This window comes from Neltuma alba, unplaced genomic scaffold, assembly GCF_004799145.2.
Source record: "Neltuma alba isolate B1F8T4 unplaced genomic scaffold, ASM479914v2 tig00005020_pilon, whole genome shotgun sequence".
Classification (NCBI taxonomy): Eukaryota; Viridiplantae; Streptophyta; class Magnoliopsida; order Fabales; family Fabaceae; genus Neltuma; species Neltuma alba.
In genome coordinates this window covers 111,644-130,686 of record NW_021633946.1, presented here as the reverse complement: position 1 = coordinate 130,686, position 19,043 = coordinate 111,644, and the positions used below count along the sequence as shown (strand labels likewise).

General features: G+C 33.3%; 2 protein-coding genes across 2 annotated transcripts; one reads left to right on the top strand and one right to left on the bottom strand.

The window, feature by feature from the left end:
• Positions 1-4,787: 4,787 nt before the first annotated feature.
• Positions 4,788-9,436, top strand: LOC114746481 (probable mitochondrial adenine nucleotide transporter BTL1). Its single transcript, XM_028934697.1, has 5 exons — positions 4,788-4,827; positions 6,906-7,000; positions 7,465-7,798; positions 8,034-8,271; positions 9,069-9,436. Exons 2-5 carry the CDS (start codon positions 6,963-6,965, stop codon positions 9,320-9,322), a joined length of 864 nt encoding a protein of 287 aa, XP_028790530.1. The 5' UTR covers positions 4,788-4,827; positions 6,906-6,962; the 3' UTR covers positions 9,323-9,436.
• A 2,735-nt stretch (positions 9,437-12,171) lies between these two features.
• On the bottom strand, positions 12,172-14,421 carry LOC114746476 (reticulon-like protein B22). Its single transcript, XM_028934692.1, has 4 exons — positions 14,222-14,421; positions 13,609-13,750; positions 12,908-12,977; positions 12,172-12,425 (listed from the first exon to the last, which is right to left on the bottom strand). Exons 1-4 carry the CDS (start codon positions 14,398-14,400, stop codon positions 12,310-12,312), a joined length of 507 nt encoding a protein of 168 aa, XP_028790525.1. The 5' UTR covers positions 14,401-14,421; the 3' UTR covers positions 12,172-12,309.
• Between the last annotated feature and the right edge of the window lie 4,622 nt (positions 14,422-19,043).

Genomic DNA, 19,043 nt, shown 5'->3' with positions numbered 1-19,043 from the left:
ATGCCCAAAAAGGACAATTTCAAGACTCAAATGTCAATTTAATTAATGTAATCCATTGGTTCAAATTAAGAGAAGAACAAACGAATGAAGAAATTCAAACATGAATAGATTAATTACTTCATACAACGCGTTGACAACTTCCGTATTATCACAAGTAGGATCATACTTTTGCCCTGCTATTCTTGCATTGATATCTTTCAGGTGTAGTGTCACCCTCTCATAATCAAGTTTCTGCAATACATCAAGAAGAGGACCAATTGTGCTGTATTCATACTCCATTTTGTACATTTCTCGGGCATGATGGTGCTGAGAGACGCATTGGAGGCAGAGCCGCATTTCACCAGAGATCCTCTTCCACAAACGCCTAGAGGTGAATCTTGACGTTCATCTTTGAAGAAATTGTAGAAAGTCTCCAGAAGTGGCCCCATTATATCCGAAAGCCACACCATATATGACTTTCATTAGGCAAACAAATCAAGAAATTATATGCATCTGCAAACCTGACAATAATCAATCATAACTGTGATTATGGAAACAGTCACAGATTCATCAGGTATGACTCCATAGACCAACACTGACATCAATCTCAAAGATCGACAATAAAATCCCAATGATCACTGACTCACGAAGTAGTAAAAGGCGAAACTTTGTATTGCTCAAAAGTTTCAGTTACTTGTAAAGGGAAAAAAACAATAACTAAATTAGAATTCAAAATATCGGTAAACACTAGGTACAGTCTCTGAACCGAGCATATCAGTGAAAAAGTGTGATACATATAATGTGCCGTTATCTTTCAGGAAGATAAAAGAAAAATGGAGGTGACCATTGTTCTTTGTGCTGGTGCAGGCGACGGCCTTTGAGAGGATCATTGTTATCCCCATCGTCGTTTTTTCTTCCTCTTCTTCAATGCCTCTCCACCGGTCCAGAAGCTCCCGCCTAGTGACTAGTTTCTTGGCCATTGAGTCGGCTCCGATTTCAATCAAATGTCAAATGCTTTGAACTCCTAAGAATCGAAAAAATCAAGGTTCTTCCAAGAAAGCTGAATTTTTACCGAGAAATGTGTGATTAGGTCAGGCATTTGGGCGCGGTTTTCCCATTGTCAACTGGCAATTGCAACGACAGTGGCAATCGGCTTCAAAAAGTATCAAGCGGAAAATGGTGCTTGCTTTGCAGTATAAATTCCATTGAGTTACGATTTAATATAAAATGTAGCTTAATTATACTCCTCCATACTTAATATAGAATCCAATTACTAAGATGGTTTTGATTTTAAATACAGACTTCATTTTTATATTTCAATTTTCTATAAATTACTTCTGTAGATACTCTATCAACCATAACCAATAGAAGAGAAGAGAGGTATTAAAAAAGATGATTATAATATTTTATAAAAAACGCGTCACATTTCTTATAATTAACTAACTTAACCAACTTTCTTAATGTAATCAAATTAGTTAAATAGGTCTTATATTAAGAACCGGAAACATCACCATTCCGTCATAATTATAAGAACTCCTTACTAAATACGAGATCTTATAATTAAAAGGATGTTTGGATAGAATCAAAATAATAGCTTTAAAAGTGTTTTTATGATATACGAAATAAATATGTGAAGGAGTTTATCTCGATTTACGAAAAAATGTTTTTCAGAAGCACTTCTAATGCTTCCCAAACACCTCCTGAGATCAAAAGTAGTATAATTTAGAATTTAAACTTAAATATTTCAAAAAAATAAATTATGAAAACCAAACCATCCAAATCAAATCAAATCAGAAAATATAACGACATCCATACAAAAACACAAATCAATGCCCACCCCCCTAATTTATTCCCTCAAACTCTGACTTCAGTATCTTTGTTCAATAACTTCCACAACCAATAAGCAATCAAATTAGCCGCTACGGAAATTCAAATCATAAAATAATTCTTGACAAGTTTTCCTAAAAAAAAAATGTTTTCAATCAAGACATCATATCTCCAATCAGAAAATATGATAGTCTTGTTGATGAGCTGCTTATGAAAAGTGCTTATAAAGTATTCTTTGAGCCAATCAAATTAACTTATAAATCTATAACACAATAGAGGGACACTAAGCTATAATTGAAGGTGGCTAATGGTGCTTCCGTACTTGTTAACCACAAATTTTGCGGCCAATGCAGCATAGTCAAACAACATCCATAGATATTCAATATGTTGCTGACTTATTTTTGCATGTTCTTCATTTATGGAATTCAGTCCAATAGAATTCCTCTCTAGTTGTAAGTTGTGTTCCCTTGTTTTTGAAAACCCCACTTTTTGTTTTTTGTTTTTTTCATTTTGAGTGTATCTAATAGATTGTGTTGGAATGACATTGCCTCAGGATAGCATCTGGTTGAGGATACCATATTGTGTATCTATGGATGATGTTAGACTATATTGCATGGGCCATAAAATTGATAGTTAATAACAATGGAAGCATCATTAGCCATCTTCCGTTGTAACTTAGTGTACCTCTAATATGTATCATATTTATGAGTTAACTTATTGACTACTTGTTAATTAATTTAGTAGTGTGTAATAATTAGTACAACCTTCTCCTCTCCACCCAGAAGAAATGCATTTTTTTGGTGCATATATAATATATTTATGAGAATGACACATTAGGAGTCCACCTATGCTATGAAATTATAGAATATGAATCAATATATATTATACATAATGTGAGTTGGGTCTAGCAGAAGGAGCAAGTCTCTCACAACATAACAAACCAAAACTTGAATTCCCGCTAAGAGAGATGCCTACATTTAGTCCCCGATAGTGCTTCAAATAGAGTTGCATCCAATAAGAGGATACATATACTTTAGCAATATATATATATATATATTATACAACGAGATTTGGTTTATCTATTATATCTATTATTACTACTACTACTGTATATTTGATCTTTAATATAAGATAATAAAACACAGTTAACTGCTGGTAAAAAAATACAATTAACTAATTTTAAGAAAATAAATATATTAATAAATGGCTTAATTACAACACATGTTATGTAATCTCTTTAAATACTTATGCGTATTACTGAATTATATATTAGTTTATAAGTCAAATAATTATTTTGTAAAAAAAAACAATAAGTATAAATACTTTAAATAATTTATTTACTTTTTTACCTATCTAAATTAGTCAATTATATTTTATATTAAAGATCGATGTAATACACGAGAACTAAGAGAGAATTACCAAGAAATGTCAACAAATAATAATATAAAATATAATAAATGAATACAGATTCCTTGAAGTATGAAAAATGAATCAATCAATACATATCATATACTTGAACATCCAAACAAAATATAAAAATCATAATAAACACATGATTCATAAACAATGGATAATATAAGTCACTTATTAGTATTTGAATGCTCAAATGTGTTACCAATTGATGCATCATACATAGGTGCAGCCAACAAAGTATTCATTTTTTAATTACCAATCCTTGCTTCTTCTTTTTTAGTATTCACTCTTGCTTCTTTCGAAATTAGTTCCCCATATCAAACGGGACATTAACTTACAATGTACTTTTTCGATTTTTAATATAAGATCCATTTAATTAATTTGATTAGATTAAGAAAGTTAGGTAAGTTAGTTAATTATAAGAAAAGTGACACATTTTTCCTAAAACACCATAATCATCTTTTTTAATACCTCCTCTCCCTCTTCTACTTAATTATGGCTGAGAGAATATCTGTAAGAGTAATTTAGAAAAAATAATAAATATGATAAATGAATCTTATATTTAGGATCAAAACTAACTCAAAAATTAAGTCTTATATTAAGGATCGGAGGAGTATGATGCATGAATAAAATTTACGTATATTGGAGTAAGTTAATTAACAAGTTATTCGTTCAGTCAATCAAATTAACTCACAAAATTTTATGTAAGAATCATTTGATTTATTATAAATTTTATATTTTATTTGGATGTTTAAATATTCCTCCGGTTTTAAATATACATATATTTATTAGTATATTTATATTAAGAATAAATGTTATATTTAGGATGAAAATAAATATATGATATATTTTACTGATTCATTTGCGAAGAATCTGTTCATCTATTCATAATTCCCTCTCAGCTCTCGTATGAAAAAATGATAGTAATAACTAACTGCTTTTCTCATGTACATGTTCCCCTTCGGTGACAGCGGGATGGACCAGATTCTTTAAATTTCCGAATTTTCGCGGCACCGAATATATCTATCGCGGGGAAGGGCGAAAGTGCCCCTAAACCCTTGAACAAAACCCTAGTTCGAGCCAGATATGAGAACCAGAATGATATAGCTCGGGCAAGAATTTGCAAAATTTTGCATTATCCCGGCGAAAAGCCGACACCCAGAGTGAAGTATCTAATGTCTAAAATCCCTTCCCTCACTCAGGCAAGTCAGTTCAATCACTCCCAGAGTTTTCTTTGTCTCATAGCTCTAGTAACTTCTATTTGCCAAAAACATTAATTTCGTATTAGGATCTTCTGTTTTCTTCGTTGCTTACGATCACAAAGCCTGCAGCTTCATGCTTATAATTCGCGCGCGCGCGCACACATAATATAGATACATATACATACATAAGTGTATATATATATACATATGCATATCGTATTTACCTTACACGCTAACAAGACAGAATGTAATTTGAATCACTACCGCAGAAGAACCGCGGGAGTGATGGCGGGGGCCATGGGGTGTTCGGAGATGTCTACGTAATGCTTCCAAAAGAGATGGGCATCGAGAAAGTAGATAATTTGATGTTCGATTTCAACTGCCTGACATCAAGCACGTCCTCAGGGTGAGTCCTTTTTTCCTGCTAATTTATATTGAACAGAAAACTTAGTTTATTTTTTGAAAAAAGGGACAAGTAAAGTTTCGGTGCCTGGAAACGCCCAAGGTGGTAAAACAGTAAACACTGAATATAAAAGGCAGCCATCTCTTGGAAGGGAAGGTTGAAAGAATTTATTGCGGATGACCTCAAGTTGTTGGCTTTATTTGTGCTCTTTTTGTTATTGGAACGATGGGGAGGGCGGCTTTGGAGCTAAGAAGTAACTTGCTTTGGACTTCACCCTGTTTTTCTCTAGATTCGGAAGTTTCTTCATAATGAATCTTTGTCTATTTATTTTAGTCTTTTATGTTTGTCTAAATTCGGAATCCTATTTGATGGACCAGTAATCGACAGGGGATTGTTTGAGTTCAATAAGAATATGAAAAGGACACATTTTTGAGCAAGTAACTCAATTTTATCTCAATTTGTACTGAGTACATTCATATTATCAATGTGGACCTCTTACATTGGTAGTTTGCTTGTAGGTCAATATTTCTTGTAAGGTATTGTTACTTCTTTGCCTATTAATTTTACATAATGTTATGGTCTGAAGTATAGTCATTTTTTCCTTTCTTTGTTCGACCATTTAAAATATATGCATGGGTTTGTGCGCCACTTCTGGTACTTGGATGTTTATGTCACCATGGTAGTGTGGTTGAGAATTCAACATATTCCATTTCACAGGATGTGGCTGTGATTTTGTCTAGCATTCTCTTTCAGACTTCCAATGAACATAGGTCCCGTTTGGTACGACGCATTGAAAATGAGGGATGGGAACTAGAACTGTAATTGAGAAAAATCATTAAAAAAGTATTTAACATGGGTAATTGTTTGTTACATAGGATTAGACAAATTTATAGAGGTGGGACTGGGAAATACCATCTCCCCCCTTGGTATTTCTCAAACCCACATATATGAGTCTGTCCAATCTCATGTAACAAGCAATCTTTCTTGCTAGACACTTTTTTAATAGATTTTCTCAATCTCAATCCCTACTCCTCATTTTTAATGCATCGGACCAAATGGGATCTCAGAGTGTGGCTGTGTCATGAATCATCCTCTGGTGCAGGGGTTGGCTGATAGTGGCTATCTTCTTCCCTCATCAGATTGTTTTATTGTATTTTAAATATCTATATTTATATGTGAATACATATTTATTTAATAATTTAATAATGATAGATAGCCTTGGCCTCTGCAAAATCTTGTATGTTCCTTAGAAGTCCCTCATATGAATGTTATGCTAATGTATATATTAATATTAACATTAGTAATGATATTTATATCCCTGATTTTATGCGTAAGATGATAGCTAGACGAACTAGGAAACAGGAAAAAAAATGGAAAGGTACATAAGGAGGTGATCATATAAAAGTTGAAAGGAGAAAAGTAAAACCACCTATCTACCGGAGCACTGACGGAAGCATATAAGATATCATTTATTGAAAAAATGAACTAAACTTTGGGATAACTTTTTGTTTTAGGGGAGTTTGGTATGCGTTTTGATTAATTTTAACAATACTCAGGGCAAGTATTACTTTTTAATTTATTGATAATTAGAGTTTGGCTGTTTGATTCACATCACTTGTGCACTGTGCTAGAGAAATGGGAATATATTGTTGCTAGGTTTAGTCATATGGTGCATGAGTAAATTAGTACTGAAATTGAATCAGAAATGAGCATGAGCTAGAAGTGACTGGTCATGAAAACTTGTGGGCTGAACAAAGCTGGAATCCAGTTATCAATGTTCTTTAAAGGTGTGGCTACTGGTTAGTTGTGGGGAGCAAAATGCCAGAATTGTGATAGGGTAGAGGCAATGCTATAGATCATTGTTGTAGCAAGAATGCTGGTGATTAAGAAGGTTGAGTTTATTGAGGGCCTTTTGATCTGTTATGTTCCATTGAACCAAATAAGACAAATATAGAAAAAAAATTTCTTAGTTTCTTATACTGGGCTGTATTTGTTGCATCATGATTATATTTGGTTAAGTGCTTATTTCATGGGATTGTTGTTTTTGCTCCTCATAAAGACATGGCTTTTCCATTATTCAGGAATTTTTGGGGACTAGAGAGGTTGGTGAGTTTGTAAGTGGGGCGCTAGCAGGGGCTATGACTAAAGCTGTACTTGCTCCCCTTGAGACAATCAGGTTGGATGCTTGGTTTTCGGTTTTATACTTTTTGTCCAATGCTCATCTATATAATAAAGTCTCTGTGCTTTTGAAATGCTTATGTGTAGATATACTCTGAGGTGTGTTTCTCAACATGTAATACCATTCTTTTACCAAAAATAAAATTCAGTGAGCGAATATCTGAAAATTTTAAATGAAGCCTTTGCTTGCTTCAGCGGGGATTAGTTTCTTATTTATTTGAAATATCATTGTAGCGATTTAGAATTTTAAACAGAGACATGAAGAAGAAAAAAATACCACATTTTGTTGAGTCTCAAGTTCAATACGACGACATGCTGCAAGGTTTTCAGCCTCTTTGGTTCAAATTCCCTTGTGAAATACTAAGTTCTGCTTGCATTTGCTAATTACTAGCTTGCATGTGAAAGTTAATTGTCTGCAATATTTAATGTTATTACCAAGCTCATACTCTGTACCCCATGCAGAACAAGAATGGTGGTTGGTGTTGGGTCGAAAAACATCACGGGAAGTTTCTTGGAGGTAATAGATCAGCAGGGTTGGCAGGGGCTATGGGCTGGGAACGGAATCAATATGCTTCGTATAATCCCTACGCAAGCAATTGAGCTTGGCACATTTGAGTGGGTAAAACGGTCAATGACTTCATTGCAAGAGAAATGGGAGCAAAAGCAATGCCCCAAGTTGCAGATAGGTTGCATCGATTTGAACTTTTCTTTGTCTTGGATTTCTCCAGTTGCTGTGGCTGGTGCAGCTGCTGGAATCATGGGCACACTTGCGTGCCATCCCTTGGAAGTGTTGAAGGTATTTGTACTTTTGGAATATGTTATAAAGTAAAAAGTAGAATTATTAAATGGATTATTTTTTATTGTTGTATTTACGCAGTTAACATGCATCACAATTCCATGATGACACCACAATCTATGGGATTATATTTGTCAATTGAGTTCATAATGACCAAGAGTTGAAAATATTTAAGCCCTGCATTCATGTCTGTTGCTTTTGCTCCCAATGCTGATCATGGTTTGATTTCTTACAGGATAGGTTGACTGTAAGTCCTGAGACCTACCCTAATTTAGGTCTTGCAGTTAGCAAAATTTATAAAGAGGGTGGCATTGGTGCTTTTTATTCTGGCATTTCACCTACATTAATTGGCATGCTCCCATACAGTACGTGTTATTATTTCATGTATGACACCATGAAGCAATCTTACTGCCAGTCTAAAAATAAGAAGTCGCTAAACCGGCCAGAGATGCTTTTGATTGGAGCTCTAGCAGGTAAGAGATTCTGTTGTAATTGCTGGACTTCATACTATGGTCTATCTCTCTCTCTTTATCTCTCTTGTTCAATTCCACGCATTCGTACAAATTCTTTCATGTCCCCAGTTGCAACCAACAAATGAGTGATGCCAAAAAAATATTTTAATATAGAAATTATCTATTTGCTTTTTGATTGTCATTCTTCCACTCTGTTTTAGACTAAATGAGGGAGGAAACGTATCAATTGTTGGGTATAGGCAAATATCTAGTTCTCTGTTGAATTTGAACTCAATTATGAAAAAAGAGGGAAAACAAAAAACAAACAAAAACAAAACACGGCCTCATACAATCCAATAACATTCACAAGTCAAATACGTTAAATTAGATTCACAAGCCAAATACATTAAATTAGATTCACAAGCTAATAAAAGTTGGTTTAGTTGATAAGGAGTTGGTTTATAACCCACAAGTTTGTGAGTTTGGATCCTGTTGCTAATGTGAAGATATTGTTGGTGAGCAATCTGTAAGTACCTCTAAAAATGCTCTCTAAGCTTAGATGTATGCCCTGGTCTTGGTGAGCTCTCAGGATCCAATTATTCTAAACTTTTTTTGTACCCAAAAAAAAAAAAAATTCCTGCTATTTATATATTATCAGATAGATTGGATAGATATTCAACTAGAACGTCGTTAATGTTTCACTTGGCCTGGCAACTAACGCAGCTCGTTTAAATTATAGGTTTCTATCTGGTTAGAACTTGAATGTTTTTAGTTAGTGACATTAATGGTTGTACTGATTGACCTTAGTGGCATGCTAGGTTTTACTGCAAGCACAATCAGCTTCCCCCTGGAGGTGGCCAGAAAACGCCTTATGGTAGGAGCTTTGCAGGGTAAGTGCCCACCACACATGGCGGGGGCACTTGCGGAAGTTGTACGAGAAGAGGGTCTGTTGGGGCTTTACAGGGGATGGGGTGCTAGCTGTTTGAAGGTCATGCCATCCTCAGGCATCACCTGGATGTTCTATGAAGCATGGAAGGACGTTTTGCTTGTCCACAAGACTCATTCTTTATAGTTTAACAAGAACTGGATGATTGTTTTTGTAGTAGTTGCTCGCTAACTGGTCCTTGGGGCTTTCTTCCTGTTGGTATGGAAGTCTCGGGAAGGTTCCAAGGTGGGGAAAGTTTTCGATTTATTGTGAGGATGATTAAGTAATTCAAGTGTGGTGGGTGGAATGGGTTTTTTCCTAAGGTTCAAAAAAACCGGATTGGTTAGTGAATCAGTTGAGGTATTAGGTTAAGAGTTAATGAGTTAGATCGGGATTGACCCAAAGTTGAACCAGTGATTATTTAACAAATATAATTTAAATCAAATTTTTAAAAATATTCATATTTAATTATAAAAAATATTTTAATAAAAGTAATACTTAAAAACATTCTATTAAATAATAAATACGATATATGATATGTATTATAATTGCAATAAAGGAACAATATATCCCTTCTAGAAAACGGTAAAAAAGAAAAAGAAAAAGAATATAAAAATATATATGTGTGTTAATACGGAATGAATGACTATCAGATACCTTTGGGGGGGGGGGGGAAGGAAATAGAATAGCTGTCTGTTACATGTTGGTTTAGTCTCAGAGGTGTCATTTATACCTTCCCCTTTTTTTTTTTTTGTCATTTTCCAAAGCTTTGAATCTCTAGCATTAGGTCTCGTTGGAGGTCTTTTTTCTCCCTTCTCTCTATTTTTCAGTCTTCTTACACAACAAACTTTTTACCTCCTGAAACATATTTTCCTCCTCCTCCTCCATGTGAACCTCCTGAAAGAATCCTTTCACTTCGTTTTTTACCATGATTTTCAAGAGTTTTCTTGTAAAGCAAGTTATTTTAGATATCTTTTCCTCTATTTTCTTTCTTCTTCCTCTTTCTTCGTTTTCCAATCAATTGGTTTTTTTTTCCTCAGAATTCTCGATGTTTTGAGCAGGTATAAAAAGGGTTAAGGTGCGCCCAGCACCCTGAACTATTTTTTAGGTATACCCAGTGTCCTAAAGTAATTTTCGGTGCATCCAGTGTCCCAAACTAATTAAAACGGTGCATCCATATCTCAGACTAACAGAAAAGTTAAGTTTGACTGTTATTTGCTGACTCAGCAGAAGGTTGACTGACGTGGCGGACACATAGGTGTATGATGTATTATTTTGACTGGCCAAGATGCGCCCAGCACCCCAAACTATTTTTTCAGGTGCGCCCAGCATCTTAAAGTAATTTTTTGTGTATCCAGTGTCCCAAACCAATTAAAACGGTGCATCCAAATCCCAAGCTAATAGAAAAGTCTCGTTTGACCATTACCTTACTCACTCAGCTAAGGTTGACGGAAAAATCCTAGATGGCAGACACAAGCGTCTGATGTGTATTATTTTGACTGAAAATTCAATTTATTTCCTCCTTTTCTAACATATCTTTTGCCAGTTTTAAAACTTAAAAAAAAGAAAGACCACCAATCCACCCTCTTAAATCTTGACAGATGTACCACCCATTCAATCCCATCCTCATCTTTAAGATTTTATCCCATTTCTTCCACCACACACTTCCATCTCCATCTCTATCAACTCCTCATCCGACTTGCGTTTGTTTTCCTCCTCCTAGAACATAGTGAACTTTCCCCTGGTCACTTTGTCGACATCGTCGTTGCCTTTCGAAAAAACACTTGTTGCTACCGGACTCGTTTGGGAGCTTTAGTCAAATAATACACATCAGACGTCTGTGTCCGCCATGTAGATTTTTCTGTCAATCTTCAGCTGAGTCAGTAAGGTAACGGTCAAACGAGACTTTTCTGTTAACTTGGAATGTGGACGCACCGTTTTAATTAGTTTGGGACACTGGATGCATCGAAAATTACTTTAGGACACTGGGTGTACTTGGAAAAATAGTTTGGGGTGTTGGGCACACCTTAACCCGTATAAAAATATTGAATCGGATAACCTCCTTAAACCAACAATTTACGCAGGTTACCACCAGTTGGTGTCGGGTAAATCTAGTCTGTACGGGTTCAATTTTTTCCTAGTTCAAGTGATGAACTGAACAGAAAAACTGGTAGGTTTCCTACCTAAACCGGCCGATCTGGTCTAGTTTTTTGAACCATGGTTTTCCCATGTTTCAATATCCAGATTTCCAATTTAAATATTTTCATTTACTATTGGATTAATAAATAATCTTTGGTTTCCTAAATTTGTTCTCATTTTGGTTTTAGTATCTCAAATTTCAAATCATATGTTTTGACCCCTCAAAGGGCAAAATGATCTAGATTTTAATTAAGTTATAAGGATTAATGTTTTAAATAAAAAAAACTTGAGAGATAAAAATCAAAATGAGAACAAACTTAAAGAACCAAAAGTTATATTAACCCTTTATTATTTTACATATCACTGTTATTTTTTTTTGGCCCTTTTCCTCCTTCAAACACTGTTCCCTCTTGATGCGGGACAACTTTTCACTACACGCTGTCCCTTCCTCACCCTGTTATTTTGCTCATTTCCTATCAGAGGATGTTAATTTGCAAATGGTTTCTAAGCCATCATGCGCACTTGTTATGTTTGGGCCCAATTTCAGCATGCATGATGCTCCGTAATTAACAAGCCAGGTTTTTTCTCATAGAACACGATTTAATTAAAATCCCCAGTGATTCAATTTTAGCAGCCGTATAATCTCTAAGTCGTGTCACAATCAAGTGCCTCGTTCTGCACTGAGCTTAAAACCGACCCGAGGAGGGCATAGATGTGGGGATTGTGGCTGAGAATAGAACCAAGCATAGTATTAACCAGAATAACACGTTTACAATTAACTCATCTGTTTCTATTTCCATGTCAAAAGGATTGCCATTGATGTCAAGCGGCCTGCTCGGGCTTTTTCAACAGTTTACTTAACAGCATAACCATCCCCTCTGATCCTTATAATTTACAAAGTAAATCATTCACAATAGGTTATTTGATTGGTGATTAGCTAACTTTCAATGTACACACAAAAAATTGCACCACAAGTCAAGTGCAAACCTAATATGCTACATTGTGTCTTGCTCTTCCCCGTTGTCATTTCTTTTTCCCAAGAACCAGGCCATACATGAGCTAAGTGAGTGAGAGCACTCCATAAACATATAAAGACAAAACAAGCATAATCCTGCACCAATAAAGGACATAAATCTCAGCTAAACCATAAATTCAAATCTGCATTTGGTGCGGAAAAGATTTACGATCGGTAGGAAGAATAAAATGGGCCAAGAATATAGAAGTAGAACAAAAATCCCCCCCCCCCGGGGGGAAGGTTCCAGGCATTTTTCTGACACTCCATGTTAATGATTGGAATTCAAAATTAACATTATATAAATGTGTTATAGCTCTAGTTAATTGGCTCTTTTGACATATAATTATTCTTAACTGGCTCTAGTTTTCATCTCTGCATCAAAAAGATACAGCCCACAATTTGCAACTATAAAACAGCATTGCCAAGGTTGACGCCAAACAGCTGGGGACTAGAAAAGCAGAGAAATCTAGAACTCAAAATCATTACACTATTTCAGGAGAAAAAGGTAGAAAGAAAAAGTTAATTACTCTGGTAGCTCAAAAGAAGGAACAAGAAAAGTGGATATTAAGGTAAGATACCAGCATAGGCAACTGTTGCACCCAGGGCCAATCTTCCTAAAGCAGACAATACATAAAGGCAAAAAATCACCTGAAATAAGATGTACATAAACCATTAGTTCTTTTACATGCCTCTTCACCATTAGGTCTCTTACATGCCTCTCATCAAAAGCAAAATCAATGCATGACAACTACTTTGAGATTATAACCGTCAAAAATGAACCAGTGCTTTCTTGAATCTAAGCGCACAAATAGTCCAACACTTTGAGAGAATGGCAGGGTGAATGAATTCTTATTCAATGATCAAACAACCTTGAATGTTGGCAGAGGATGTTAACAGATTGCGAATGAATGGAAAACATATTAAAATGCAATCAAGATAAGCAAAAGATGCATAAATTGCAAAACTAATGACATTCCATCAGATGAAATGGTGAGTTGCCTCCCAATCTTCTCAAAGGCACGTCCATAACCATAGAATAACTTGAACCAATAGTAGCTCATTTTCATTTGCTCCAATAACTTTAAATTCAACATCCATAGTTTCACGCCTTAGCAAAACTTGAATTCAAATAGCTCATGCTCATGTGTTTCTCTTATGTAAACATTAAATAAAGACTTATGATACGTAAAACAACAAAGAAAAACCACAATTTCTGGAGATTGCATTGTTGTTTCTTACTACCTGAAAATAGATTTAAGTTGCATAAACTAACTAATACCTTTAGAAACAGTCTCTTGTCATGCCCTGTTGCTGCAACTCTTAATACAGACTCGGCTGCACCTATGGTATTAACGAACCACGCAACAATGCTATTAGCAGTGTCCTGAGTTATTTGCCATTCAAGTGGATCGACTGGGACCCTAAAACAGTTTTTCAGAAGGGGACAGGGTGTATTAGATAAGTTGAAAATATGAAGGCCATTTGCAAATGAAGAACACACATCTTCCTTGTGCATCTAAGCGTGAATCTGATGAAAAAGAAGACTAAAGACATACGCACAACATAGACAATACTACCAATACACTTCTTATGAAATCATATCAGCCGTCCAAGACGCCAACCAAGGCGATCATTCAAAATTTCAAAAATTCAAAAATCAAAAGGACCAAATAATTTTGTTCTAACTGATTATGCTAGCACTTAGTATTGAGAAATAGGAAATCCCGTCATCCATGTTTAAGTCAACTAAGAGCTAAGACTAAATCGTGTCAAAGTATCGTTATATACAGAAAAGCAGATTGAACAAGAAGAGAAAAGGAAAAAAAAAAACCCTAATTGGATAGTACAACGAGAAAGATGAAGGGGAAAAAAAAGGAAACTTGGGTGATTACGATATGTTCATTTGACGGAAGAGAAGGCCGAGAATGGCGAGGGAGCAGAGGAGAACAATGAAGACATCGGAGACCAAAGAAACGAGGCTAGAATTCCGGTAGGCACAGTGATAGTATACCAGGGTGCCGCATAACAGCAGCATCATCGGCTTCCCTACTTCGGCCCTCCTGCTCTCCATAATTCTCGCGACCAGGAAACCGATCTCCCTCGTACCATGTCCTACATAGACAATGGGAAATCAGCGAACCTAACTTCCAAGTTTTCCTTTAGACTTCTTCAACTAAGTTTACGTTTGGATAAGAATAAAATTACAGTTTCAGAAGTACGTTAAAATAAATATGTAAATAAATTTGTCTTAATTTATAAAAAAGTGTTTCTAAAAAGTAATTATACGATGTTTTAAACACCCTCCAATTCCAGTAACTTTTGTTTTTTGAAACATTGACAAGATGATAAAAACTAATTCCACTAATAATTTATACGGTTAAAAGCATTTTACTTTTTAAAATTTATTTTGTTTTAAATTTAGTCCCTCAAATTTGAAAAAAAATTAATTTTGTTCCTAAATTTAATGTTATTTTAGTTATGATTGTTGTTTTAAAGATAAAAAATTTTAAGTTGAAGCATAATAAAATCAAATTTTAGAGAATAAAATTATTCCTTTAAATTTTTTGAGACCTAAACTAAAACGAGGTAAAATTTCAGAAACTAAAATAATTGATTTTATATTTCATGGATGAAAATTAAAATGAATGCTAATTTCAATGACTAAAAATAATATTAATCCAAATTTATAAAATGAAGCTTTCCTTCTGTCTTTAGTCTCTTATAAGGTTTCAATTGTTAGTTTCAAATTATTGATTTCTTTGATAATTACGTGTTTCATAACTTTTAAGATATTTTAAGAATATTTTTAATGATGTATATAAGCTGAATTAAATAGTAAATTTTCAGAATAAAAGAGAGACTCTCTTTTGCAGTCCAATACCACTGACGTTTGGGTTAGAAACTTTGGGAATCACACTTTCTAGATATGTAAGCATTCATCATTCTTTTTCTTATTTAGCCATTTTGAGCTGAGTAACGATTAATGGTTTGCTAGTTGGACATTAACCATAAATAAATTAAAATATCTTTTACACAAAGTAAAAGAATATTCATATAAAAAAAATGTTAGGAAAAATTTCATTGTACTCCTACTGTAACAAGTTAACTTCCATTTGCTTCTGAAAAATTATGAAATTTTACTACATTCTTCTTGAATTAAAATGAAATTAAATTCTATAGATGAAAAAATATTAGTACATTAAAAGGATTATGGCCACTTATTCAAAAAAAAAAAAAAGATTATGACCATCAAACCATCAAATTCAATTTATCATATAGCAAAGAAAAATATACATAACAAAAAAATGTGCAAATATTTAAGTGTGAATTAGCAAGTAAAATAAAAGAATTAACAATGAAAATTAGATGATTAACAAGAAATGCAAGAAAATTAATAACAACATATAAATAGGGAATTAATAATAACAGGAGTTAACAACAACTGAAATGTCACTGAGGGGTATTTCAGACATTTCAACCACATTTTATATTTGCAAAAAATGGAACTGGGTCTGTATTTATTATTTTTCAAATTTAGAGTCCCAAATTGTAATTTTACATATTTTGGGGTTTTTATTTACAATTTTCTCATTAACAAAAAAAATGTTCAGATTTAAATGAACAAGTAAAATGAGAGGATTAAAAATAAAAATTAAGCTATTAATTGGCATATATTCTGGGCAATTTAAATATAAATCGGCAGTTACAGGAATCAAATATTCCACCACTAAGCATTTAAATCTCATGAGTTATTTCATGAGATTTGCAACTAAAATTTTCACATTTATAACTAATTCAAATTAATATTTGAAATTTATTAATCAACTAATGTTTTTTAAACTAAATTATAATTAAATAAAATATTTGGAACCCAACTCTCATTCCCTCTTTATAGATTCTAAATTTCGTCCCTTCCGTGATCTCTTAACGTATTAAAAACAACAACAAAAAATCTTAATTATTTTCAAACAAAAACATTCAATAAAAGTATTGAATGCAAAAAAAAAAATCCTCTGGCTAGTATACTACCTCCGGTTTTAATTATAAAAGCCAGTTAACTAATTTGAGGAGATTAAAGAAGTAAGTTGAGTTAATTATTTGTTCTAAATAGGTGTTGTCTTTTCTAAAATATCCTCACTAATCAAATGTATTAACTAGAACTATAATTATTAGAAAGACTATCTCGGAAAAAATTGAGTAAATATGAGAGATAAAGTGGATTGGGGTCTTATATTTAGAACTAAAATAAAAGTTAAACATGATCTTATATTAAGCATTGGAAGTAGTATTTAAGAAATTGAAAGTCAACTTTCAAACATCATTTTTGAAACGGAAGAAAAGAAGACAAAATTTGTTAATAAAACAACTTCGATAGTCTTGTTCATGAAGAAAGAGGAACTTAGAGAGTCAACTAATACTGCAACTTCTTTAATATTATTTGACTTTTCAAAGAGACTAAAGACTTGTGACTTGTGAGTGTGATTGATAAAAAGGGCAAAAAGACCTGTGCCTGGCTGGGAGAAAGAGAGAGCTTTCCCTGTCGCTATTAGATCAAGACTCTGAAGAATCCTTTAAAAAAAAAAATTAAATTACTAAATCTCAAATAAAATTTTTATTAAAATATATTGTTATTTATAAATTCAATAGTATCAAAACTTATTAAAATGTTATTATCAAATGTGACGTAGGATTTACTGCTTATTTGGCCAGGCGTTCTAGGCACCATAAGCGGCTTATAAGCTTAAAAAAGCACGATTACAAATTTTGATACTGTTTGGTTGAGTGATTGGGTAATATAGCTTTTGTATAAAAAGTTACAATAAGCTATAAACTTAAATTAACAGCTTATGACTTATAACTTTTAAAACATGGAGAAAGAAAAAGTTAAGAGATTTATTATCTCCTTTGGTTCTTATTATAAGTTTCAAATAACTAATTTATAGATAACAAAAAATCAGTTAAAATTAGTTAAAAATAATAAATATGTTATACATATACTTTTATTTTTAAATATGCTCCTAGAAATATACTTTTATTTTTTCACGTGTCACTTTATATTTAAATTATGTTTTATGATTTCTCTAAAGTTTTAAAATTTAATTCACTCAATCAATTTCACTTCTTCATATTAAATTAATTTAAATTTATTGTATTATCTCAATTCATTTTTTTTCCATGTTTCACTTTATATTTAAAATATTTTTTATGATTTCTCTAAAGTTTTAAAATTTAATTCACTCATTAAATTTGACTTTCTTCATATTAAATTATTTTAATTTCCTTGTATTGTGTGAAATCATTTTTTTTAATCATGTTTCATTATTTATTAAAACTCATACCCATTTAGGTCATTTTACAACCAAACTTGCTTTTATTCAACTATAATCCAAACAAATTTTTACCAATCTCACTTTTACAAACTAACTTTTTCAAACTCCAATCCAAACACAATTCAGCTTATCCAATTTAACTTTTACCAAACTTCACTTTTTTAAAAGCTACTTTTCTAATAAGCTACTTTTCTAATCGCTGATCCAAACAGACCTTTAGTAATTTTAAACTTCGTTTTATGAGATTTTCTCCTATAGTTTTGTATCCCTCTAAATACATAACTATTTTATGTGAAGTTACGTATTATTGTAAAAGAACTTAAATTTTGAATTCTATTATGTTATTGCTTCAACACTATACTTTTGAATTCATTTGATGTGTGTGTATAGTTTGTAGTACAAACAAGGTCTTATAATTAAGATAAGGGGTAGAATGTAAATTGAAAGAGTTTCCTAGTTTTTTGAGAAATCAATCCAATTTGTTGTACCTTAACTTATCCAGCAACCAAATTCGAGGAACAATACCCAATTGGATTTGGAGATCTGATTTCATGGTCTTTCTTAATCTTTCCAACGATTTTCTCACAAATTTGGAAGGTCCTTTTCACAATATTACATCTAATTTGTTTCTTCTTGATCTCCACTCCAACCAACTCAAAGGACACCCTCCCATTTTCCCAAAAGATGTGATCTATTTGGATTACTCAAGCAATGGATTTAGCTCTATTACCCCACCAAATATTGGCAATCATCTCCCTTTCACATATTTTCTCTCTTTTTCAAACAACACTTTTCATGGAAAAATCCATGAATCCCTATGTAACATGTCAACTCTCCGTGTGCTTGATCTTTCTGACAACAACTTTAGTGAAGCCATTCTTGAGTGTTTGACAAGAATGAGTAACAAACTTAGGGTGTTAAATCTAGCTGGAAACAACCTCAAAGGCCAAGTTTCTAATACATTTTTAGCTTTTTGTGCCCTTCGATTCCTAGATCTCAATGAAAATTTCTTAAGTGGTACAATCCCAGAGTCATTGGCTAATTGCCAAAAACTACAAGTCTTAAACCTTGGAAACAATCAATTGACCGATAGATTTCTGTGTTTCTTGGGGAATGTATCCACTTTGAGAGTCATGATTCTAAGGTCAAACAAAATTTATGGGACACTTGAATGTCCAAATAGCATTGGAAAGTGGGAGACACTTCAAATTGTTGACCTGGCCTCAAATAATTTAAATGGTACTCTACCTATAGCGCTCCTGCAAAGTTGGAAAGCATTGATGAGACCAGCTAAAGATGAAAGTGGCACAAAATTTGGCTAGTTGTCTTTTGACATCTATGACAATGCTAATGTTGTGGACTTCAAGAATGCATTATCAACTGT